The 18,530-nt window shown below is 40.5% G+C and overlaps 1 protein-coding gene across 3 annotated transcripts in view; it reads left to right on the forward strand.

The window, feature by feature from the left end:
* Positions 1-18,530, forward strand: part of LOC132074967 (synaptotagmin-9) — a 65,866-nt gene that overhangs the window by 28,575 nt on the left and 18,761 nt on the right. For all 3 annotated transcript variants that reach the window (XR_009418685.1, XM_059475076.1, XM_059475077.1), the window contains exons 2-3: positions 2,701-3,052; positions 6,202-6,748. Coding sequence is in view for 2 of the 3 variants with exons in the window: in XM_059475076.1 (XP_059331059.1) it covers positions 2,701-3,052; positions 6,202-6,748 (899 nt within the window). In the remaining variant the exon portion in view is untranslated. The remainder of the gene's footprint in view (positions 1-2,700; positions 3,053-6,201; positions 6,749-18,530) is intronic.

The raw sequence follows: 18,530 nt of genomic DNA on the forward strand, positions 1-18,530 counted from the left end.
TTCAAGGTAGGGTAGGGGACTGCTGGTCTGCTTTTCAAATTGTTCCTCACCTTCATATTCACACACCCTTATCATTGGGCAGTCTTCTGTTCTCACCTTGTAATCTTCTGGCTGCTTCTGATAACTCCAAATGTCTCATTTCTTTCAATGCTGGGTCATTTAATTGAATCAGTTCTTTGACAGAAATGGCCTTTTTGCAGACCTCTCATGTATGTCTTACTTCTTCTCCAGGGAATCCAAGACAAATTACTTTATTCTAAAGGCCGTCTTTCACTTCTTCATCCTTGATCCTCAGCTTTTTAATCAAAAAGGGGTTGTGCCCTGCCTCCACTGCCAGATTTGTTTACCAATAAATACTCAAAAATTATCAAGAACTACCATTCCACTCTCTCCCAAATTCCCTTTTATGCATGGGAGGAATTTCTTTAATTAATTTTAGCTCTAAAAAAATCCTTTGCTCTAATTCCAAGCAGCTGCTGTGCTGTCCCCACTCTTAATGAGCTTTGTCTTGATATGACTGGGAGAAGGACAGAAAGGCCATGCTGGCTAAAATAGTTTGAAATTGGTTTGCAGCATGCAAAATAAACTGGACAGCTCCTGTGTGAAATGGATTGCAGTGTCACTCCCCCCACTGTGGAAATTTAATCTGTCTGGCTGGTGAGAATGAGACTCACACCAGGGGCAGAAGGTATTGACTTTTCTCCTTTTTTTAAAAAAATGTTATTTTTATTTTGGAATGGACTGGGGCTGTTTCATCTGAATTGTCATTTTTAAATAATTGTCTTAGTAGAAGCAGTACATTTCAACCTTCTGCCATCCTTTGAGAATTCAGGCTGGCTGTTTGCTTAGAGAGATGCAGCCTGACACTCTGAACCTACACACAGTGTGAAAAATTGCTTTGATCAGCTTGTGTTTATAATTTAAGGCAGTAAAATAGAATCCTCACTAATTGTGTTCAAGGCATGATGTATTGTGTAATCCACAGAGAGATTCATTTCAAAAACATTGTAACCACAAAAACAGCTGTTCCACTGAGTCATTTTCCCAACCTGCAACTTAAAGCAAAACATAGCAAAACCCACTCCCAGTAACTAATTTCTGTTGATGGAGTAGGATAATGCTGGAAATGTGGGGAAAAACAACAGAAAACTCATCTGCACATACCTTTTTATACCAGAAATTTGGAAAAAGAAAAGAAAGAACCTTTGGAGTTAAAAAATCCAGTAAAACCTCAGTTTTGAAGAGATATTGGTATCGTAATTAAATTACGAAGAGCAAGGCATGCATTGATAGTGAAAAATAATTTGCAAATATAGGAATGAGTCTAAAATTATATGGAATGGAATTAAAATAATAAACCAAGATACAGAAGTGAAATACTTTAAAAATTCATGTCACAGAGGTGCTTGTGTGCGTATTTTCATGGTGTTTAAGCCTAATACAGGCTCTAGAAAAGAAGCTAGTAAGAACTGGTAAAACAGGTGGAGGACATGCCCTATATGAAAAAAAAAAAAAAACCCAAAAAGATAAAATGTACTGCAGGCACAGCTTTTTCATCAACAGGAAGTTGAGTGAGCAAGCAAACAACCCTTTTGAGATTTAGAATGACCTTTCATCTCACCCAGTTTGTGGAGGGTAATTTTAAGCTAGGTTCAAGTCTTATGTTGCCCTGATTTTTTAAGTTTTTCTAAGCCTTCTGATGTTTACATTCCTGTAATGAACTTTCTCACACGCCTTCAGTAAATATCTTATTGATTTTCATTCTTTTGTGGGAGAAAAGAAATTTGATAGACTGTTGGTTTGTCCAGTGTCATTGGAGAGGTGGCACTGTCACCCTCCAATCCACTGTCACTTTTAGAAATTTGTAAATGTTGGAGTCATGTCAGAACTCAGTTCATCCCTCCGGGTGTCCAGAGTTGTCAAGGATCTCACCAAGGGGCTCGGAGACCCTGGCATGCAACCCAGAACACCTGGAGATTTGATTATGACCCGTGGAGCAAATTACCAGCTTTGTATGAGGATCTGAAGGTCACAGAAGTTTAAATAGTATAATAATAAAATTATCACATGGTGAAAATGTAGATGTTAGGATTTTTGGAATGGGGGTTTTAGAGACAAGATAGAGGAATCTGGGCGTATCTAGCCTTTTTTCTTCTTGTTCTTGTTCTCCATTTTCTGCAGTGATATTGGCCCTTGGGGATTGGTTTAGAGTAGAAGTGCACTGTCTAACATGGGTGATAGGTGTTGGGAATTAAGTGTAAATACGTTATACGTAGTTTGTAGTATAAAAAGACAACACTGCCCTGGGGGCAGTCAGAGTGCCTGAGCAGATCTTGACTGGGCAGAAAGAAAATTTAATAGATAAGAATTAATAAACAACTTAAGAATGAAAACTGAAGCACTCTGACTTGCTCTTTGGACGTGCAGGCCGAAACAGAGACCTTTCACACATCTCAGGGCTGCAATTAACAACTAAACTCCGAGAGAGTCAAAAATTAAAAATTCTCTTCACCTTGAGAAAGCTGCGTGGCCGCGTCGTGTTTTTTCGTGTCCTATAGTGACAGTCTTATACTGAATTCCAAGCTGTTTCGGGGGAAAGAATTAGAAATTAGAAAGCAAATTTGCAGCCCAGAGGCGTTGGGCTCCGTGTTGGCGCTCTGGAGACGCGGAGTGACAGGGATGCGCTTCTCTTGTTCGCAGACATCTCCATAAGCCTGCTGTCCCTGGTTGTCACCGCCTGCGGCCTGGCTCTGTTCGGCGTGTCCCTGTTCGTGTCCTGGAAGCTGTGCTGGATCCCGTGGCGGGAGCGGGGATTGCCCTTCGGGAACAAGGACAGCAAGCAGGAGCCGCTGCACTACGCGGGTGCGGAGGCCAATGAGCGCGACTACAGCGAGGAGTACCTGGGGCAGCCCGCCGCCTTCCCCGAGGCCTCCATGAAGATCAGCCACACCTCCCCGGACCTGCCGCTGGACACCCAGGCGGGGGACAAGGAGAACTGCGTGCCCAACGTGCGCATGCAGCGCCAGACCACCGAGCCCACCTCGTCTGCACGGTCAGTAGCTCCCTTTTGTCTCTGTTTTTCGTGAATACGGCCCAAAAAGCACAGCACACGCTGATCGGAGAAAGGGTTTAATTTTCTTGCCATGTTCCTTTAAAAATATATATTAATTTTTTTTTTATATGTATGTGATGCTGTTCACAGGGATCTTAGGATGAGGGAAGAGACGAGGATCTGACTCCATGTTTCAGAAGGCTTGATTTATTATTTATTAAATATTAATAAATAATTAAAACGATACTAAAAGAATAGAAGAAAAGATTTCTTCAGAAAGCTAGCTAAGAATAGAATAAGAAAGAACAATAACAAAGGCTCTGTCTCAGACTCTGTCTGAGCTAGTTGGGCTGTGATTGTCTGTTAATTAGAAACATCTAATATGAACCAATCAAAGATTTACTTGTTGCATTCCACAGCAGCAGATAATCAATGTTTACATTTTGTTCCTGAGGCCTCTCAGCTTCTCAAGAGGAAAAATCCTAAAGAAAGGATTTTTCATAAAAGATGTCTGCGACATATGTGTATATATATAAAAATATATGTATACAGAAGTTGTTCACGGAGGGGCACAAACCTCTGTAAGAGCCAAAATGAGGGATGTGGGACTCCAGGCAGCACTCCAAAATGCAATTTATTCCATCCAAGAGGTTACAGCAGTCCAGGGTCGTAGGTGACAGAGCTGTGCCCACAGCTGTCAACTCCAGCTGCAGGCAGGCCTGGAGACCCTTTGGTTTTGGTTACACTGCATTTTATACTTTTCTTTTGGTTACAATGCACTATATACTTTTCTTTTGGTTACAATGCATTATATACTTTTCTTTGCTGAGCATCTTAATACAGCAGAACCAATCTATACCTTAACTATTATCTACAGTCCATCATAACTACTGTAATTACCATATTCATGTTACTGTTCTCCAATCACTAAAAGTCAGTACATTACAGTTTAAGCTAGAAGTTGTTTTTCAGTTTTCTTGCAGTGGAAAATTCTGAGACCTTTTTTCTACTTGCCACATCAGCAGGCTTGTTTGCCTGTGCTCTCTTTCTGCTTGGTACAAACATCTTCTTGTTTGGGGTGGGTTTATCCTTTGCTCTAAGCCATAAAAACCCCTTCTAACTAACACACCCTTTGCCTCCTTGGTTATCCAATAAGACTGGCTCAGCAATTCTTTTCTTCTATATCAAAACTTGCTTCCAACTCTATTCCTTCATCAGACTCTACACTTAAGAATCTTTCTGCTAAGCACACATATGTGTGAGACTTTCTTGTCAAAGTTTCATCCTTCCCAACAAACCTTGCAGGTCAAAGCGACTGTATCACAATCCTGTTCCACTCTTCTCACAACTGGTGCCTTTTTGGGACTACCTAAGAACAGAGGCCAGACAAAATTAAGGGACTAAAATGCAGTTATATTTATTGGCAGGCCTTCAGGTACATTTTGGGCAGATAAAGCCCTCCTCAGGGCCTATACCCAAAATGGATGACAGGTCACAGGTTTTCATACTTCTGTAATTTTGGTCCATTTGCATTTTGGGGGTTAATCTTCCAATTACAGCTTCAGGTAATGAAGCCATTTACCCCCAGTTTGCTGCCCCTAACTCACTTTTTTTTACATCTCTTGGGGCCTGAGATAGTGAGGTGTCCTTGATTCCCAGGCCTGGAGAGGAATTATTCTGCCTGACCCAACTGGGAGAACAGTAGCTAACACTTGATATAGAGTTTAGAGTTACACACTAAAGAATTGCAGGATTACAAATATATGAAATATATAAAAGCTAAAATGCTAAGACATCACAACTACTGTCTCATTGGGGCTTTTCCCTCAGGAGCTGGATAACACAGAGCCCTGCATCCTTTAAAAGCACCAGTACAGTGTACATTTAGCTTGTAAAGCATATTCATTTGCACTTAGCACTGGTGCTGAACATTCATAATATCTCCTCAAAGATTTTTCCAAAGAAAAGTAGGGCAAGCTAATGAAACTCTTGCAAGAGTTAGAAATAGGATTAAAAAACTCATAGGTTTTAGCCACAATCATGACTTTGGGGAGAAGAGTGACTTAACACAAGCCAGTGAAATCTCCAGGGGAACTGGAAAACCAGTACATGAGGGAAGAGGAAAGGGGGAGGCTCAGAGTGTGTGCAGGGGCAGGTGGAAAAAGGATTATGTTTCATACAGCAAGAATAAGGATCAGCATGTGAAGAGCCAGTAAATATCTGAGTCAAAGCAGATGCACTTCGGCTGGAGAAGGTGCAGCGCTAGCCCAGTGGCTCTTTGCTAGCCTCTTCTTTTTATTCCTCCACAGGATATTCTGTGCCTCTCACTGCCATGAGGAGCTTAAGGGTTGAGTTGTTTTTTTTCTTCGGTGACATGATAATATTTTATCCTGGAAATGACTAATGTAGAGTCATAAGATTATGTATTTATTATGCAACAAGAGAAAAAAAAATTAGGATAGCACATATGAGGCTGTTCCTGCTGTAAGCATGGGTAAACAGATATTTACCAAGAATGAATGAACAATTATAGCAGAGGAACTCTTGCTGATTACATTCAATATAGATAGCTTTGGATTAATCCTGTGCTGGCATTTTCCACATGCTCTTTCTGTGTTCAACCTGAGCTCCTGGTGCTTCAATACACTGAGTGATTGCTGCATATGAATAGGACAATAAAATGGAACTCATAGAAGATTAAGCTTTTACCTAATTCTACTTTCACTTTCACATCTCCCCACCTCAACGGGGATTGCAAATTTGATTTTTGTTACCATCCATGAAGGAGAAATTTCAGTCACAGGAAGTGTGAATTATTAAAGCTAAAAGCAACTTTCTTATCCTCTGCTAATGAAAGTAAAGGCGCTTTTCAGCCTAAAGTACCACAGAGTTTATTACATCAGGTGTGAGGGAAAAAGGAAAACAATTGTTGGGGTGATCAGCAAACCATTTCAGCCCAGCTTGAGACATGGGAACAGACACTGATGTGGCATTAGCAGTGTGGTGCTGAGAGTCAGCTCCTGCAAACACTGAGCTGGTTCATCCCTTTGTCAAAAACCCAGCCCCATGTTATGGAAACACCAAAGGTGAGCGGGATCTTCAGCGTGTGTGTGCACAGCCTGTTTCAATTCTTTCCCTTTGGCTTTAAGGCACAACTCTCTCCGGAGGCAGCTCAACCTGTCCAACCCTGACTTCAACATCCAGCAGGTGCAGAAGCAGGAGCAGCTGACGGGCATCGGCCGCATCAAGCCCGAGCTGTACAAGCAGAGATCCCTGGACACAGATGACGGCCGCAGGAGCAACAGCAAGGCCTGTGGAAAACTCAACTTCATCCTCAAGTATGACTGTGATCTGGAGCAGCTGATAGTGAAGATCCACAAGGCCGTCAACCTGCCCGCCAAGGACTTCTCTGGAACTTCAGATCCCTACGTGAAGATCTATCTGCTCCCCGACAGGAAAACAAAGCACCAGACTAAAGTGCACAGAAAGACCCTAAATCCAGTGTTTGATGAAGTTTTTTTATTTACTGTGCCCTACAATGATCTCAGCACAAGGAAACTCCATTTCTCTGTGTATGACTTTGACAGATTCTCCAGGCACGACTTGATTGGCCAAGTGGTAGTGGATAATTTTTTAGATTTGGCAGATTTTCCCAGGGAATGTAATATTTGGAAGGATATTGAATATGTCACCAATGTAAGTATTATAATTCTTCTTTTTGAATTTTATCAGTTTCTGACTTTATTTCCCTAATCTGATTAAAACTGAAATTGTCTGTTGAATTTGTGAAGGAAAATACTCTATTCTCTCTCTTTCTCAAGCTTTGACCTTAATCCAGGGAAATTGACAGTACATTTTCAGTCCTCATTTCTTGTTCTTTGGATATATTAAAGAATGTTTTATGTAGGAGACAGTAGGTTTAGTCACTGCCCTGCTGATAGGGCAGAAATGCTGGAGAATGTTTTCATCTTACTTAATCTGAAACTTACTTAAGGAAATATTACTTTTCTTATTTTGCCTGTCTTCCTGTTTTGCATGATTTTTTATGTAACTTACAGCACACTAATCAGCCAGAACTGCAGATTCAACATTTCTTATGTAGCAATCTTCGGTTCTTCAAAAGACTGAAGACTTGATTCTCATAAAGTCAGAAAACACCAGAGCTACAATCCAGCCAAACAGAGTTCAGACAGTGCTGTTCCATGAAAGCAGTGAATGGTTTAACACACTGAATTGGTTAACTCTTTGTTTGGCATCACTATATTCCCAGGGAAATGAGGAATGTATTTTAGAAGTCTGTATTTCAAAGTCTCTATTATCAAGTTCTATGCAGGAATCCAAACAGGAATTAGGTATAAAATCATGGAAATTACTTCCAAAAAAAAGAAGGAGCTTTCTACTCAGAGCAGGAGCCAACCCCCTTGCAGTGCCATTGGAGATGAATCCCACACATCCTCGGGAGGACAGACCTTCAGAGAGAATGATACACTGCAGAAATCCACAGGGGTGAGGCCACCAGTGCCAAGTGTCAGGAAACATTTCATTTGCTGTGTCAAACCACACTCCAGTGCAGTGCACATTTTAGAGTCAAATAAACCAGACATCATTAGCAGTAAGATCAAAGGGTAAGTTTGTTAGACCTCGGTTCAGAAAAGCACTGAAACATCTGCTTAGCTGAGAACAAGAAGTCATTGAAAAGGAAAGGATTTTCTGAGACAGATAACTTGCCTGAATTCAGACCCTCACCTTATACCTCTGTGGTCTGGTAACATGCCGTATGAAAGACCAAATTGATTCATTTATTATTTTTTCTTGGAAAATTCTTTATGAAAATGGGTATTTTCCTAGCCTTAAGGAGAAGTCTCTGCACAATCCTGTCCCACAGGAGGATGGAAGTGCAGCAGCAGCGCAAGCTTGGGGGGTTAAGGGCAGGGGCACGGACACTTGGTGTCAGGAAGGATAAACCTGGCTTTTGTAGGAGAAGTTACTGCTTCTCAGCTGCAAGGGAAAAGTAAGGATGTGACAGAGCAGATGACAGTCATTGCAAGTGAAAGGCTGCCTTCATACAGCATTAAGTGTCCAAAGATCAACTTCATTTTTCACAGTCAACTGAAAGCTGAATGTACACGCACACTGGAGCTGCTTTGATGTGAACAGGTCATTTTTCCCTGCTTTAACTTAGGCAGAAGATTGGCTCTGGTATTTTCTTTTGAATCACTTCTTCCAAATTTCAAAAGTGATGCAGCATATCGTTTACATTCAGATTTTCTGCAATATCTGAAATGAAATTCAGGACTGCAACATGAGTCATTTATTAATTCCTCCTGATACCAATTCTTCCATGAAGTGTAACCCTGTTTATCCAAACAGAACTCAAGCCCTGCCATCTAGACTTGTCACTGGCTTTCCAGCTAACAGAGGCCTTTTCAAAGCAAGTGACTCATGGCACATAGGAGACACATCCAATTTTGGGTAATGTGACTTCTGAGATAAGAGTAGCAGATAAATGAAAATGTGGAGTACCCGGCTTACTTATTAACATTTCTCAAATTTCAAAGGTTAGAATTCATTCCATGAGGTTATGAGAAATACTCCACGCATCATTTAAGAAACCAAGTTTCAGCCCATTTTCTTGTCTGTGTAGCTGAGATTTCTCTCAGCCTGACAGCAGGAGCTGGATCCTGATCCAGGGCTACTCAGTGCTGCAGTGAATCCTCCTGTGGCTGCTCTCCAGGCCAGCAGGCAGCTCCAGTGAAACTCAGGAAGAAATTCTGGCAAAGTTTTCAGCCCCATTGGGAAGTTTATGGTTGGAAACCAAAACTGTATCAACTGTAACAGGTTTTCAATAATTCATATTCGAACATCATCTTGTTTCAGATAATAATTAGGAGAACAGAAAAATGCTGGGCAAAGTCACTGAAGGGAATTCACTTTATGTAGGTCAGCAGAAAGTGCACACAGGAAAGATATTCCTAGGAAATGAATGAGAAAAAGGGAAGCTCCACACAAACTGCACATGACAGGTTTGACATACTTCTGAAGAGTACAACTCATTTTAATTCCTTGTGCATCTTATTACACTCCTAAGCAGCGAGCCCAAAGGCCTTTATTTTACATTCTCCATTTTATTGTGTTCTAATCCAATTTGACACAGCAATATAAAAGAACGTATCAAAACCTTCTTTGCCCAGCAAAATGTCCTACTTCAAGTGAGCACTGCAGATTATGCTTGAAATGTCAGCTTTACTGCAAACAATGCCATTAAACTGACCTATTATGCCATGTGCTTTCTTCTGTTTTCTAATAACACTGGAAGATGTTTTTTCCCTAAACCAGCAGTTTTCATTCTTTGGCCTATAGCATCTGTTTCCATCCCAGTGTTTGAAATTATTTTGTAACACAGACACAAATCAGCATAAAATTTTTTTACGTGCTTAAAAGCAGTCTGGTGCCAAAGATGAATCTCCAATATCAAAATGATTGTTCTTCTAATCCAAGGCTCTCTGAATATAAAATCTCTCTCCTGTAACACTGACACTTTTTCCAAGCAGAAAAAAAGCAGCAGTGGGCTGTATGATGGTAGAAATAATTAAGTGGATCAACTGTAGCATGAGCATGAAATGAACAAGATAAGCTTTTATTTTTTTTTTTAAAGTATCTGCCAGTCAGATTACACTGATTTCTGGCTTATCAAGGAAAAAAGATACTTTCTATTTTTAGATTTTTAGCCTGAGTTTCTCTTGTTGGCATGTTTTGTTTAGTAGCCTCTAAAACATAGTCAAGGTTAGGGGTAGGGGTTTTGGTTGTATTTGTTCACGAACTGATGGCATGTTTGAAGAGAAAAAACAAGGGGTTGGTATTTCCTTGGCTGCCATCTTCAAACTCAAGTGGGATCAAGCAAAACCACATGGCTTTGTCACAAGATAAAATAGAAAACCATGAAAGAAGAAGGTGTCAGATAAGAAGCAGGAAAGTGTCAGAGGGTCCATTTCAGATAAAGGAAAACCTTCTCTTTCAGAAGGCGCCAAGTGTCCTCTTTCATAACTTGCTGTACTCTAGAAAGGAAAATCCTTGGCTTGTTAAACATCACTTGCAAGGCACAGAGAGCCAGCTGGAAATACAGCTCTGGTTTCTCCTGGCTCTTGGGATTCTCAAAGTGCTCAGATAAGCAGGTGAACTTCCTTGAGGAGTTTTCTCAACTTAGATGAGGGGGATAACTGGAGTAAGGAAGTCGTTTTAGCAGGTAAATTTGTGGCTTTACTCTTAGAGAGTAATAGCTTCTGCCACTGATGCTATTTTTTCAGTTGTCAAATATAGTTATGTTTAATATCTAGGCATGGAAGAAAAACTGCTCTTTTTTTCTGAATGTTTAAATTCATATATACACTTTAAAAAATATCCTATTCCTAGCACCCCATTGGCGGCTTTCTCTCATCTCAAAAAACCCCAATAGATCAAGGTGCAAATAGAAATGGAAATACAGGGAAATATTTCTGAATCTAAGAGAGAAATGAGTACAGAAACAAGATCCTGAGTAATAGAGATAGAATTTGAGAAGTAACATGCCACAGACTTTAAGAAATGTGTTTACTAAAACCCAAAAGAAAGTTATGGATAGTTCAAAGCTGTGAAGAGACATGAGCCGTATATCAAATTGTTCACTTTGACATCCAGAGAGAACCGGCGTATGCCAGAAATTTCAAAGCCAAGAAATTGATTTGATCTGTTTGTAAGAATCTTCAAGCTATTTTAGGGTCTGGGTCAAAAACAAAACAGTATACCAGACAGTGCTGAATTCCTTCTGCACACATTCAGGAAATAAACGCATATTGAAAAAATTTAATTTAGGATGCATGTTGAAATGCATGTTAATGTTTTGGCAAGGAGAGAGTTAAAAATTAGGGTGTCTATAAGTATTTTAAATTCTGCATTCTAAAAAATGCTAATTGATCGCTGCTGCTGTTCTTGAGTTTGCCCAAGCAAGAAAGATTTGAGAATTTGTATTTTTAGGCATTTATGTTGTATAACTGAGATGCAACTGGAATCATAACATCACTAGAAGGAAGTTTCAAGTTCCCTGTTTTGGAGATGTTCATACCAACCACAGTACGTGTGGAAGAGAGATGAAAAGAGGCTAAATTTTTCAGTCTGTTGTTCATGGAAAGCATAATAAAAGTATAAAATACTGAAATCTGAACTGGAAAAGGCTGCATTGCTCAAGTCCATTCCTGCTAAGAGCTGTGAGCAGTTCAGCATCTGCCAAATGCACATGAATAGGTGCAGGTCATAAGGCTGAGGGCTTAAACGCTCAAAAATGGAGGAAAATAAACATTCTTTGAAAGAAACAGGTAAATCCTGCCCCTAGCTCACCCACAGAGGAAGGGCTTGCTCAGGACATAGCGCTGCTAATGGCAGGGATGAGAGCAGGCCCAGGATCTGCAGATTCCTGGCACCGGCCTTAATCCACTCTGCTGCTTATCTCCCTCGACAGTGTGCAGACTCTGGAGCTGGCAGGAAGTCAGCTAAGTCCACCTACTCCAGTTCTAAAAACTGTTTAGCTTGTCAAGATGTTTTAGCTAGTGTTTCTGAAAAGCCTGTTCTGGCAACTTGCAGGGTTTGGAGAAGTGATGGCAGCGAGCAAGAGCTCAGAAAAGCCTTTAAAATATTTACAGTGGTTAACAGAACTTTTGAATTTGAGGAGGAACAAAAACAAACCAAGTCTCTGTTTATGAATTCGAATCCAACCCATCAATGTCAAGTGCCATATCTACTTTTTCTGTGTCAGTAAAAGAGAAACAAAAGTTGATTTTTAATTTTTTTTTTTTTTTTTTTAATACAGAAAACCTATCCTGTATTAACCTGGTGTTCTATTTCTTTAGGCTTTGGCATCAGGGAAGCAACCAGTTATGGTTGTGGAGATGTACCTATTCAATTGATTTGCAAATACAAGTCTCTTTAGGAGAGACAGATTTGCAAACCCATGAATCTTAAAAACATGGCAAATCTTAGCAGCAACAACAACTATTTTATGGCTATTTTAAGGCAGTAAACACATGGGATAAGATTCACCTTGTTTAATGATTTTTTTTAATTAAAAAAAAAAAAACAAACAAAAAACCACAAGCAAAACCAGAAGTACTCAAAAAAAAAAAAAAAAACAAAAAAACAAAACCAGAAAGCATAATTGCCTTTGAGAGGCAGATTAGTGGATATTCATCTTCTCCTGAGTCACAAGGTCACCCTTTGTTGCATGATTTTTTCTGTCCATTCTTAATCAACTGTGTAGAAAAAAAATGAAAGTGCCTGTGTAATGAATCATTTCATAGCCAAAAGATGCTGGAAAGTCAAAGATCTTTAATCCTTCCAATTCCTAAGGGTCACCACAGTAAGGAGGAAATAGAAATTAATTGGGCTTCAGCATCAGCACAACAGGTATAGTACTCAGTGTACAGTAGAGAACAGCTGCAGACATTGTTTTTCTTTTTAAATACCTTTTTAACTACTATTTACATGCATTAATTTTCAAACCTGGGCTTTTCATTTTGTCTTTTGGGGGCTTTTGCTTTGTACATTTCATGATTGTAATAATTACTTTGTAGGAGAAGATTTGTCAGGAATGCCATGCATTTAAATGATTGGGGGCCAGTGCTCAGCATGGCTAAACAAAGGACACAGTTATGTACAATCACACAGGGTAGAGATAAACTATTCCCAGCTTTTCAGAAAGTTAAAGGCAGCATGTGCCTAATTCTGCTGGGGCAAATGGGTGACAGTGAGAGTAATAAACAACAAAACTTGGGAAAGGTCAGGGGGAAAAAAAAAAAAAAAAAGCCAAGTGCCTTGGAGAGCAGTGGTTTGATAAGGAATTTTTTTCTGGTGGTCCCAAGTCAGTGGTACAAACACTGCAAGCTTGGCTCTAACAGGAGTGAAGTTTCATGCAAGGCATTTCCAAACAGCCTTGTAATTCCAAGGCATGGCCAGAAACAGGATGGATCCTGTAATATCACTGAGGCTTCAGCTACCATTTACCAGGGGTTGGGAGCAGCTTAAAGGAATAATAATTCAGAGAGTTGTGTATGCATCATGTGAAGTTTACAGAGCCCAGGAGCGTGGCCATCAGAATTTCCAAGGGAGCTTTCTCAGGATGGATATTTCTCTACCAAAAAAAACCCTACATACAAAAAAACCCAAACAAACTAAAGAAACTAAAGCAGTCAAAAGAATAAAACCAAAAGCTATGTAGTAGAAATGGCATCATTCCAGTTAAAAAAAAAAATAGAAAAAAGATATTTCAGAGTTAGTGTTTTGAAAAAACTGAAATTTCAAAATAAGATCTTTTGACTTCTCATTTGGAATGCCCTTCTATGACTATGTTTTAAAATATTTTGAAAGCAAATTGTTCTGAGTGAAGTGATGGGTATTCTGCTTCAAAACAGAAATAACTCAAAATCCCTTATCAGATGAGAATACTACTTTCTAAACTGATACTTTCCCTGCCTATCAGTGCTGCATCTTCTTGAGTTCTCCATGGTCCCTGTACCCTCCATGTTTCCCTGGTACAACAGCCCCAAGAACAGCAGTGGTGTATGAAGAATAATTTCCTCCACACATTAGCTGCATGCTGAAAAAGGTCAGGCACCATCCTAAATTCCTGCTTCCTTGCAAGTGAAAGTGTCTCTGAGTGTCCCTGTTCCACACGTCCCCCTTCTCCTTTCTTCTCACCCTCCTCTGCCAATCCTTTTTTTTCCCCCCCAGAAATCTCTCTCAAGCAAGGTTCTGGGAGAGAAAAAGCTCACAGCAACACTGACTGCACATAAACCAAAGTCAGGCTGTGATCCCGGTCAGCCAAGCCTGTCCTTCAATTATGCCACCCAAAATTGTCAGTGGGTGCTGCAAATACCAAAAAAACCTTGCCCCCGGTATTTTACAATTCATAGACAGCAATTCTTGAAGACAAGCAAAGAGCATTTGCACAGTGCTGGGACTAAAATAGCTGTATTAAAGGGATCTTGGTTGTAACCATTCTGCACATAATTCAGGATTAGACTGTGCCATAGCCTTTTTTTTCTACAGGGTTATATAACTTTCAATTTAAACATGTATTTAGCCAGGCAGAGGGAAAAAAATAATTTCAAACACACATTTAATTATTGAACAGTTTTGGGAATGCTTCCTCCATCTTCTTTTTCTAGCAGAGGTCACAAAAAGCATTTCAATAGCTTATGGATTTATCAAAATTTCTGCAAAATCCTACTCTTTAAATTAACTTTCAATATTTGGAGCCAAACTTGAAAGTATTCTTCCCTCTGAACATACTGTGCTTATGTGAAAAGCCTCAAGCCATTTTTAGCCTTTAATCCCCACTAGATATCACAGCCATCAGGCATCTTTCTCCACCAAACAGGGTATTTCAGACTTTTTACAGTTCCCTCTCTACGCAGTCTGTTTACTCAGTCCTCATGTTATTTTGGCAGGGCTTTTTATTTAAGAGAAAGTGGACTTTTTCTGTTCCAGTTTCCTTAGGGGTTCACTGTAAGGGTGCCCTGTTCAGGGGACTGCAGAGCTGTTTGGGAAGCACCTCCAGATCCAACAAGCTGGCATGCTAACACAGCCTGAAATGTGGGTGTGCCAGGGCACATCCTTCATCTCCTCCAGCACACCTGTGGCCCAGGTAAGCAGGTGGGAGAGAAAGTGCCACTACACACAGGCTCCTCTCTCCCCAAAAGTTTTGTCTGGCCCCCTTCAAAGTCTTGTTAGAGGATGGCACCTCTCAGGATCCCAGGATCTGTAACAGAGGACAAAATATCAGCTGCACAGAGAGGAGGAATTGATGGATCCTAACTAGTGCTAGGAGGCATGAGATTAAATTACAGATCTTGCCAAAATTACGACAAGACTGCACCATTTGCTAAATTGCTGTCATTATATAGTGCAAGAGCTCTATTATCATTACATTGCAAAGGTTCCATATTACCAGAGTTTTGTACCTCATTGATGTTTCTTGTAGGCAGCTCCTCCAGGCACTGACTCTTCCTTGTCCTCACAGCAGCCAACTGACTGCAGTACCCCTCAACCAACCAACCCATTCTTTTATAACACTCTTCTTATTGGCTGCAGGTGCAGCCTGCTAAAATCAGGCCTGCTCCTCATCCTTAATAATTGCAACTCTTTAGGGGATAAGATTACTTTCTATACCACTTTCATTTACCCATACTGTATCCCCCTACAATTCCCCCTTTTTCTTTTAATTATGGAGTTGCAGCATTTCTAGAAGTACATAGTCAAATAAATTAACATTATGATATATTCATATATTTCATTGAGAACCAATAGTTATACAGATGTTCAGACAACATATTTCAGTACAAATATATATATTTCTGAGTGTTGGTCCAGTTTTGCAGCTTTTCTCAGTTTACAAAGTACCTATCTTCAAAATCTTTTATACTCATATTTAACAAACACAGATAGCTGCAATTGATATATTTTACCAATAGTTTAGTATTCAAGTCCTGTTTCCCAAATCCACAGGGTCATATAGCTTTAGTCCCAAATCCATGGGGTCATCCCAAATCCATGAGGTCACATAGTTTAGTACTTAAGTCCTTTTTCCTGAATCACATCAGGGTCACTGTTTGTTGTCATTATATTGCAGGAGTTCTATTATCATTACATTGCAAGGGTTCCATATTACCAGAGTTTTGTACCTCCTTGATGTTTCTTGTAGGCAGCTCCTCTAGGCACTGACTCTTCCTTGTCCTCACAGCAGCCAGCTGAGTCCAATTCCCACCAATCCAGTCTTTTATCTCACTCCTTTTATTGGCTACCGGTGTGTTCTGTTAACATTAGGCCTGCTCCTAATCCTCAATAATTGGCTCAGCTGCAACTCTTTAGGGGATAAGATTGCATTCTATGCCACCTTCATGTACCCATACCGTATGCCCCTGCACTAAATAACCCCACAAGGACTGTCTTCAGGCCTCTCCACTGCCCTTGTAGGGGGGGAAACATTAGAAGCTGCAGCTAAGTGGGAGCTGACCTGAGGAGAAGGAAGTACTGTTCCCACAGTATGTATCTATATATGTATCTATAGATTCTCTAGCTTTTCTCCTCATCCAGGAAACTTTGAACTGTCGTGAATGACAGTAGGAACTTCAAAGGGCAATATTTAGTGCAAGATTGGCTGTGCTGGTCAGAGCAGGGTGCTGATAATGCTGAGGTTGTGGATTCAACCCCTGTAAAATTAAATTAACTTTCCCTGTTCACTGAAGGGTTGGGCTGGGTGATGCATGGGGGTTCCTTCCAACTCCCTGTCATGCTGTGAGAAGTAGAATTGCAGGTATTGCGGAGGGCCTGGGTGGCCATGGAGGTGGAGGTGTGTGGCAGCTTTGCTGTGTTCAGTCACAGCCCCTCGGAGCACGAGGGCTCTCTCTGTAGAGAACCTTGCTCGGGTCATTGCAGAAAGATCCACAGCTCTGCTCCTCCATTCGTTCACTCTGTGAAAAACAGGCAGCCAAACCACCCAGGGGAAGAGGGGCAGGAGGCATCACTCTTTCATGCTAAGTGAGCTATTTTTCTGGGAGCTGAGCTAAAGAAACAGCGGCAGAACTGAGGACCTGACTGAAAGCTTTTTCATGGAGATTTATCAGCCCCAGCCTTATGACGCCTTTGCAGCAGAGAGCTTCATTTTTATTCACTGTTTCATTTCATTTCCTGTCATGTGTGCTCATTTCTCTAAACATTCTGAATACATGTGTATGAGGAACAACGTGAAAAGTGTGATGTTGCCTGCAAAAAATCCAACAGGCCATGGCAACATCGCTTTGTGCTTGCCTGGGGAAGATTAAATGACAGACACACAAATCTCTGAATTCTGCCCTGGTTCTCACAAAGGCAGTGCAGGCTCAGTGCACACTCCAATTCTAAAATCATGGATATTATGACCCCTGTAGCTAGTCTTGCTGAAGTTACTGGAAGTATTCACAGGGGTAAATGAGGCAGAGAGGCTTTTGCAGTGTCTGAGCCTTCCTGTGGCTTCCTAGCAGAGATTCAGAGTGAGCATTTCACACCATGTACTGTGGAGAAGTGACAGGCTCAAATGATGGGAATGCATTAGCAATGTCTGTGCTATCATGACATTTGAGATTTGTGTAGCTACATTCTCCTGGCCCTTCATTGCTTGATTAAACACCTTGCTCTATTTACTCAAGAAAACAGGAGTCACAAGCTACCTCTTGCCTTAGTGAGTGCTCAATCATTCACTACTCCCTTCACCAGACAAACTTCAAATTAAAGCTGCATACACCATCTGGAAAAGGATTCCTGCCTCGTGGTGGGATCTTGCTTGTGATGGACAGGGAAGCAGAAGACAACTGACAGCTGGTGGTTTTCACAGTGGATTATATGAACTTTTGGGGGAAAATCCCCCACTCAGGTATTTGGGGCAAACCTGACAACTAAAAAAAAAAGGCAGTTTATCACAACATCAGGAAACATCCCCTTTCTTGCCAGGCAGCCAATTACTGACATTCTCAGAATAATGTGTGTCTAAAGTCATTGCTCTCCCTACATAACATCTCCTCCTGTTTCCCGCAGTAAAATTATTTGGAAAGGAGCAGTGAATAGAAGAAACACTTTGAAGGTTAACTCTAAAGAACAAAAGAACAATTCTCCATACTGTATTTTGTACATCTGTTTTCAGAATTCATTGAACTCTATATGTGTTTTCTCTTTAAAAGCATGCTGGGGTTTTATAAGTATTTTTAAAAGCCAGCTGTGATTTAATCAACCATCTGATCTGCATTATGAAAACTCTTCTGAATAGCCCCAACAATAAAATAAATATGTATGCAGTAAAGTGAAACAAAAGTGTGTACAAAAATGATAGAAAAAAACAGCAGACTTTGGTTTCAAGCACCCTAGAGAGATATTGATGATCATCAGGAAGAAAGGAATCACTTTAAAATAATGAAAACCTTTCAATATCTGCACTTCACTGAGCACAGAATCTTACAGTAAATGCTAATTTAACTGTAAACTTCACTCTTTTGGGACCACCACATTTTATGCAGGTGGAAATGAGTGTTGCTCAGGATTAGATCCTGACTCTACTGTAAAGTCAGGGAAAGAATTCCCACCGAAGCTCAGATTTCATGCACATCTTCTTGCTGTAGTCTGGCAATAGTATCTTGTAAACAGTACAAAAAGACAAATGAAATCATGTCAACAGGTAGCCTGAGCTGTGCATCAGGAAATGCAATAGAACTGAAGAATGAGCAAATTACCACCCTTCTGTTCCTCTCTACAAAAGAAACATCTGACAATGACCTCCTCAACAAAGATCTGAAGGTAGACCTCCTCCCAAAAATCTGATGATTGAAGTGTGTGTGAGCTATCAGCTTTGGTTTAGAAGAAAGCAGATAGGCTTCTCTCCACCAGGAATTACCTGAGTTCAGCATCTGCTTCTTCATTTCTCACT

Source organism: Ammospiza nelsoni, chromosome 6, assembly GCF_027579445.1.
Source record: "Ammospiza nelsoni isolate bAmmNel1 chromosome 6, bAmmNel1.pri, whole genome shotgun sequence".
NCBI lineage: Eukaryota > Metazoa > Chordata > Aves > Passeriformes > Passerellidae > Ammospiza > Ammospiza nelsoni.